The sequence below is a fragment of the Salvia splendens genome, chromosome 1, assembly GCF_004379255.2.
Source record: "Salvia splendens isolate huo1 chromosome 1, SspV2, whole genome shotgun sequence".
NCBI lineage: Eukaryota > Viridiplantae > Streptophyta > Magnoliopsida > Lamiales > Lamiaceae > Salvia > Salvia splendens.
The window spans coordinates 26,183,932-26,192,057 of NC_056032.1; the positions used below are offsets into that span (position 1 = coordinate 26,183,932).

At 34.3% G+C, this 8,126-nt stretch overlaps 1 protein-coding gene across 1 annotated transcript; it reads right to left on the reverse strand.

Annotated features, from left to right (window-relative positions):
- Window positions 1–1,242: 1,242 nt before the first annotated feature.
- On the reverse strand, window positions 1,243–4,691 carry LOC121797599 (ubiquitin carboxyl-terminal hydrolase 2-like). The gene is made up of 6 exons (XM_042196253.1): window positions 4,610–4,691; window positions 4,335–4,383; window positions 3,134–3,180; window positions 2,544–2,590; window positions 2,301–2,403; window positions 1,243–2,218 (listed from the first exon to the last, which is right to left on the reverse strand). Exons 2-6 carry the CDS (start codon window positions 4,363–4,365, stop codon window positions 1,445–1,447), a joined length of 1,002 nt encoding a protein of 333 aa, XP_042052187.1. The 5' UTR covers window positions 4,366–4,383; window positions 4,610–4,691; the 3' UTR covers window positions 1,243–1,444.
- Between the last annotated feature and the right edge of the window lie 3,435 nt (window positions 4,692–8,126).

Below are 8,126 nucleotides of genomic sequence, written 5' to 3' on the forward strand. Positions count from 1 at the left end.
TGAAAGCTGATTGAGGTTTAACATTGGAAGAGGTTTTGCAGATTGAGGTTTAGAATTAACTTCTGATTGACTGTTTTTATTTTTTGGGACTTTAGAGAGAAATAGATTTGATTATGGTGCATATCATATTGAAAGAAGTCTTTGTATTTAGATAGTGTAGGATTAAATTAATATGGGCTCAAGACTCCTTTCTATTTTATTTAAATTGTGTAGCCCACATTTTGTATTTCACAATATTGGACTTCTATTATTTATTAAATTTCTCGTACACAACACGGAATTAGGTACAATAAATAATTCTCAAGGAAAGAGATTATTAAATTTTAAATTTTAATTTTCTCATCACAATTCAAAATGGTAAAACAATTCATCGTTGGTGTTATCGCAAGCACTTAAGCCACAATTAAAATCTATTTTGTTCGAAACACAAAAGCACCAAATTATTCGATATGCCTCATCGCAAAATTGAAGAAATTAATTTGGTCAATCACACAATCAACCATCAATCGATTTAGGTCACAATACACCAAATAAACATTTTACTCGTCATTTAAGTCACATGCATGACATTAAAAGCATTAAATGCAAAAAATTGGATTCGAAAATTAGGATTCAAAAAGCGGGACGTTACAAAACACTAGTAATTCAAGATTTAATGATTTATGTGTGTATTTGATTATTTGTCTTGCGGCACTATACATAATTCTGGAGGCACATCTAGTGTTAATTATCAATAACGAGATCGAGATTATTATGGGTGTCGAAACGGGTTCCGGCGGGTATCGTAATTTGCATTTTTTTAATCACGGATTTGGGAGATTCACTAAAACGATATTGTTTCATCCACAGAAGCATTTCAATGTTTTTTTAATCACAGATTTAGCGGAAGATGGGAGTTTTACCAAACGATGTTGTATGATGGAAGAAAAAACGTCACTGTTTCAACCACAACTTCTGCTATATGTTTTAATCACAAAAGAGGATCCACTCCCACAAAATGACCGAAGATTGATACTTTGGAATCAGGCATTTAAAATTTAATTGATAAATACTTAGTTTTGCCTCAAATTTGATATCTACCAATAGTCCAACATATATATTGCCTACGGGAAGACTGATTTCTACAATTTCTAAAAGAAGTGTTCTTTTTCACCTATTTTCCTAGTCCACTCAAATGTAACACTCTATAGTAGATAGAGTAGTCTGGTTATATTAATACACAGTAGTCTTGAGCCAACTAAGTAATCAATTTTGAAAGAAATAGGTTTCAATGTATTAAATAGAATCTGTAGGTAACATCCATAAAAATCTAATACTGTAGTACATAACCACATAAATAAAAGTCATGCATGCAAAAAAAAAAAGCAAAACCATAAACAGTGAATAAACTTAAGAGTTAACATTAGCAGCTTTTTCCAAAGTTCACCTGTACGGATAGCCCCCCTCAAGATTTGGAGGATTTCTGTTTGGCCTTTTCTATGAGAGGTCTCAACTGCTTCTTTTCAGCAAGGATCTTTAAGAAGTTGAAGAGAAAGGGTATGTAATTGTGCTTTCGACGGATGTTTTCGGTTCTCCATTTCTTGAACTTCTCCTCCTCCATCACTATCTTCTCAGTCTCAGCTTCAATACCAGCGTTTATCTCTGAAAGCGACATGTTAAGCGCGTGCACAGTTCCTTCTACCATTGTCTCTGACTGCAACACACTAAGTTGTTGGAGGATTCGTTCCCTCTTCCTCTGGAGTTCTTTGAGCTCAGCTGTGTAAATTTCTTTCCTGTTCTTTATTATGGCCAACAGATTGAATCTTATTTCATTTTGGGAATACCTCTCGATGCGCTCCTGAATCACAGGTTGTACCAAGCGTAGCCATTCCATGTCGCCTTGTCCCCCAACAGGGCACGCCCCCAGGCTTATAGGTCCCTCTTTCAGCCCATCAAGCTCGTAAAGTACCCCATCAACTGGTATATAGCTTATGAAGTGATATACATCATCGTCTTTCCCAGATGCTCTCTGCTCTTCGGGTACAAAGGGCTCGGGTCTTGCGAAACTATTGTGCGCTGTGCGGATTGCTTCGCTGTTATTGATAGCCAACCCCTTAAGCTCGGGCGGAAAGTTTTTTGTGAATTCTTTCAGCGCTGACAGCTCTGGCCCAATATCAACATCAGAACTGTTCAGCAGAATTGACAGGATTGCTTGGGTTGCACATGCATTATTTATTACCTGCAGTTTTATATGCCTATATATATTGAAGCACTTACAAAAACTTTTTTGACTAGCTGAGATTCTCGTTATGGATACTAACCTGGCTGGCAAAAAACAAGTTCGGGTTTGGATCTTTTATTACAAGACGGTCATCCTTTTCTCCAGGGCGCCATTTAAAGAGGAATATTAATCCATAAACTGGCCTGAACACGCAAGAGACAGAAATGAAATTCAGAACCAATAACATAAAAGTGAAACTTTGAAAGCATTGCTTAACCAAAAGCAGGAGGATGAAAATAGAATCATGATATTAAATGAACAACTTCATAAGCACGATGTTTACCTTAAATTGTCTAGTGAATCCAGATCTAAAGAATACAACTCCTCAACCTGTTTGAACATAGCAATTGGAATAAAGACTTGATTGCTAAAAGAGTCTGCTATGTGAATTACAAAAGTGACAACAGCATCTAAACCCACTTCTCTGAGAGAACAAAATAAGACCAAAACTTCGGGCTAATGAGCAATACAACCTTGGGATAGGACAACAAGTGACAACAGTATCTAAACCTACTTCTACTGAGAGAACAGATAAGGCCAAAACTTTGGGCAAGTGAGCAATACAACCTGTGTGATAGGATAGCAAACATTATTATCAATTATCAAATATCCTAGAAACTGGAAATGACAAAGCATTAACTTACGTCATATAATTTAATTAGCCATTCTTCTTACCATTAGGAAAAGCTGGACAACCAGCTAACAAAATATGGCAAGTCATAAAGGACAATTAATCAATTGCCAAGCACGATCAGTTACAAATTGCTTGCATTCAAAACTCATTTGAAGTTATGAATTTGACACGTGGACGGTACACCATTAAATTCAATATAAATGAACCATGCCTGAATGCATTTATTGGCAGAATAATACCTGAACACCTTTCACTTGCATCTGCTGTATAAGTTCAGTGAAAACACCTGTAGTGCAAGACAAAATTTAATTTACTTCATGTACAGGTAAAAGAAATTGAAGAGCGTGAAAGTATTTAGTTTTCCATATTTCAGAATATCTCCTGAATGTACTCAAATATGTAACACATAAGAAGAGATAGAAATAACATATTCCCTCCGTCCCAAGGTAGTTGAGTCATATTCTTTTTTGGGTTGTTGCAAGGTAGTTGGGTCGTTTCCTTTGTTGACAAAAAACTTTATTCTCTTTTTCTCACTCATACTTTTATTCTCAACCATACTTTATTCTCTCTCCACTGTAACCTTTAAACATCAATTTCTTAAATCTAGTGCTCAACAGAAATGCCTCAATAACTTGGGGTGAAGGGAGTACATATACAAACACCTTAATAGATATGTACAATGCATAAGAAACTTTAACATACTTCATGAGCTTTTATTAAAGAACATCATACAAAATGGGGGTTATTTTCATAAATGTAAGCACTAAACTTTCAAATTAGTTACTGAACATTTATTTGTTTCAAATTAAGCACTAAACTTTCAACTTTATATTTGAGTTTGAATTCAATTTTCTTAATTAGTTTATTCCACATGGCAATTAAAATGCCTCATAATCTTTACTACTACTATTACTACTATTTAAGTTAATTTAACAACCTACTTAATAAACATAGTAGAATCCAAAAAAACTGAACAGTTCCAACATGTTTCGATCGATCACAATAATTAATTAATTAAGTAATAAGGGCCCCAAATCAAGGTGTTTTAATCCCATGACTATGATATGTGGCGGGGGCGGAGGTGGTGGCGGGAGGGCGTAGACATGGATACGGCCACAAGTTAAATGTATTTGAAAGTGGTGCCTCCAGAGACGACAGAACCATGGAAGACTGTCCCCCCCCCCCAAACAGCAATTATGCATAAAGAATAAAACCACAGTTGCATCTTCATCCAATCCATAAGCCTCAGATAAAAAACTTATTTTTCATATGATTCAGAAAGAAAAAGGAACGAATTGTTATCTTCGTTTCTACATGTGTTTTGATGAACCTAATGTATACAAGACGGGTTAAGGAAAGTAAGAAATGCCATGCTAGTCACAGTTCTCTTTCCAACATCATACAATGAGTTCGTCATTGAATTGCGAAATCAAAACATACCTGGATCGGATTCAATAGTGCACCAAGACATGATTGTATATCAAAATGACTGCAAAATAACAAAATAAAGTTAGAGGAACTCAAAAATTAGGTTTTCGAAAAAAAGCAATCACGGTGATTACATACAATTAACGAATCGCAAAACAAATTAAGGAGAGCAAAACATTATCCAAACTTTGACTCTAGCTAGAAAACAGTCCGTGCTAATATTTGGAATTTGTTTCAAGTGAGAACAAGGAGTGTAGTCGTGGTGAATTGGAGAAAAAGGAGCATACCTAAAGTCGGCGGAGGAGGTGCTTCGGCGACGACAATGAGCTTTACTCCTGTAGAAACAAACTAGTGTTGGCTTACCAACAAAAAAGTCGGGTCGGGTACGTCTTATCGGATCGGATCGGATCGGATGGGCTCTGGTTTCCTACTCGGGTTCGAATTTATTTTATACTTTTTTCTTTTTCCTTTTTTACCTTGCTCGTTATTGTGCATATTTGTGTAGCACACTCTATGTAATTTGAAAGCCTATTTTCATAAATAACTATCCATATTTTCAAGGTCCGACAACACATCCCAACGTATGTCAAGATATGCATGGATAAAATTTTTTTCATTGTTTGATAGAAAATAAATTATCTAAATTTGTATAGTATAAAATAAAAGTAACTTAATTTGACAAATTGATAGGTTACATAAACATGGTTAAAGTTATAATTTTGGCAAAAATAATGCAAGCATTTTTCTTATGTAGGCTTTAAGTTAAGCTTAAATATGATATCAAACAACTAATAATGTCCAAATATAATTCTCTATCTTGGTATTACTAGATAATATGGAAACTAAACCCAATTCGATATGGAATTTTTCTCAAACTTTTCAGCCTTTATTTATTTTACTGAAATTTTTTATGCATATAAAATTAAAGTTTTCTTCCATCTTTAATATTTTATTTTCTTATTTTGAAATTTACTTTGATATTTTTTCTGAAATAAAAAATATTAAAAATTATGATCAATTAATTTGCTAATATGCCAACAAAGTTTAAATTGTGGCCATACTTTATTATTTCTGCAGATTTTTTGTAATATTAAAGATAAAGTGTCATTTTCAGAATATTACCTTATTATATTGATAATTTAAATTCTCTTATCATATAATTGATTAATATGCATCGAAAAAAAAATCCACCTTTAATATTTAGTACTATGTTATTGAATATTTTATGTATATAAAAAATTCTTTTCCGTTGCAAAAAATAGAAGTTTTATTCCACCTTTAATATTTATTTAGGTAATATTATAGCGGATCCAGAATTTCAACTTTGGGAGCCCAAATTATTATTAACAATTAGGAGATCTTTTTGTGTCACCTAAAGTAGTTATGGCATGGGTGATATGAAGTAGCAAGAGATAGATGAACAAAGAATGACAAATAATAATAGGCTATTGATGGTAAATATATATATATAGGGGGCGTTAATCTCCTATGCCTCCCTTAGATTTATGTTTCTTCTTAATTAGGAGCGTTAGATTAGATGGATGGAGGGACTGGATGGAATCTTATTTTTTGACCTCGTGTTGCATTATAGGGGGGATTCTGTACATTATAAGGGTAAACTAGTAAAACCAAAAAACTGAAAAACCGCCCAAAACAAAAGGAGCGAAATTTCAGCGGGATTTTGATACAACCTTCCATCTACTCACCCCCTCTCTCACTCCAAACGTCTATCCCTCAATCCACGTCTCTACAAATCGTCTCCCCATATTCCACACTCTTCCAACCCTAGCCGCCACTGTTTTCGTCGGATATCTCCAGAAATTGGTCTTTTTTCGTCAGTTTCACCGTCCACATCTCACTCCGGTAGCGCGCGACCAAATTGTTGAAGGCGTCGACAAGGTAGGGTAGGAAAAAGTTGTTTTTTAGTAATAGCAACTAGTAGATGCCGATATTCACCGTCTACTAGTCGATTCCGAATTTTTCATCCAAAAAATCAATGTTTTTAACCTTGTCTTGGTCGCGATTTTATGTAATCACATATGGGTTTTCGTTTTGGTTAGGGTTTTGTCTTATATAGAATGTGTAATTATTATCTGGTTTACAAGTGTGTATTCGGCGATTATTTAGATGAAATGTTTCCGGGATTTGATTTGTGGTTCATCTCACATATTTAACATGATGAAAAGAGGCCGACCGTCAAGATCTCAACCTACCCTGGCTGCAGGTAACCAATCTATTTCAGTTGCATGTAGAATTCCTTGAGTAGTTGTACATCAATGTCTTCCTTTGTGCATTAATCGACAGATCTTGTAAATGGGTGGATGGGTAATTGTAAAACTCTTCTGTGCATTATTTGTCTGCTTTGGTACATGATTAATTAATGGTTATACATTATTTATCATGTAATATCCATTATTTGACTGCTTGTGTACACGAGAGATTTAGTCAATGCAGTATTCATGTGCGCATTATTTGATTGAAAATGTACACTATTTATCTGGTGGTATACATTATTTGTCAAGTATTTGACATTATTTGACTGCTTGCTGGGTGATGTGGGTGAAATGGTGAATGCAATATACCTATGTGCATTATTTGATTGAATCTGTACATTATGCAACTAGTAGTTTATATTATTTACCAGGTATTAGGCATTATGGGACTCATTGTGTACATGGGTGAATGGGTGAATGTAATATTCTTTTGTGCATTATTTGATTGCTTGTGTACATTATTTATCAAGGATTATACATTATTTATCATGCATTAAGCATTATTTGTATGCTTGTGTACATAGGTGAATGAGTGAATGTAATATTCCTTTGTGCATTATCTGATTGCTTGTGTACATAATTTATCTAGTATTATACATTATTTATCAACTATTATGCATTATTTGACTGCTTGTGTATATGAACCCAATGGGGGAATGTAATATTCCGTTGTGCATTATTTGATTGCTTCTGCACATTATTTAGCAACTTTTATACGTTATTTATCAAGTGTTATGCATTCATTGACTGCTTGTTTACATGGGTGAATGGTGCATTATCTAATGTAATTGCGACACAATATTGATAGCTTCGGTTATAATCATGTTATGATGTTGTATGTTGGACAGCAGCGAAGCAGCTTAGATTGGACATTGACGAACCGATCGATGATATAATTCCAGTTGCGATTGCCCAGAAATTCCAGGAGAGATTGGCCGAGGCCGAGACAAGTACCGCTCAGGAAGAGGCTGAGCATAGGAAACCGAGGGGGAAGAAGGTCGACCATCTATAATAATGTACATTGACAGATTCGTAATGCAATGTATAATATACAAAATGTGTTTAATAATGAATTCTACTTGGAAAAATTGTGTGCAGTAAGTTAAGTGCTAGTAACCAATAATGTACAAATTCAGTAATGATAATGTACGTCAACAGATTAATAATGCAATAATATTATGTATAAAATGTTGACAGTGGTAATACTAATAAGACTAAGACAATGAATTGAATCATAAGACTAATCCGTAAAAACAAAATCAAAAATGTTGTGAGGTGCAAAATACATCAAATTTTCCTCTTGCCCTTCAGCAACTCTTTCTCCATCGCCATCTCTTTAGCATTGGACAATCTGACCGACAACAGACTTCAATTCTGGAGAACATTCAGGTACAACCACCATTGTATAAAATCGCAAAAAAACGGCTCAGTAAACATTTACATTACAGATCATAAATCGTCCATTACTGAACATAAAAAAACCATTACAGAGTAATATATGTACGTTATGTGTATCAGTAAAAACTACTCC

Coding starts and splice junctions, on each gene's coding strand:
- LOC121797599 (XM_042196253.1), bottom strand. CDS start 4,365: ATGTCTTGGTGCACTATTGAATCCGATCCAG. Junction 2,404..2,543: donor GATTCACTAGACAATTTAAG/GTAAACATCGTG, acceptor TTGCGTGTTCAG/GCCAGTTTATGGATTAATAT. Junction 2,219..2,300: donor ACTTGTTTTTTGCCAGCCAG/GTTAGTATCCAT, acceptor ATAAAACTGCAG/GTAATAAATAATGCATGTGC.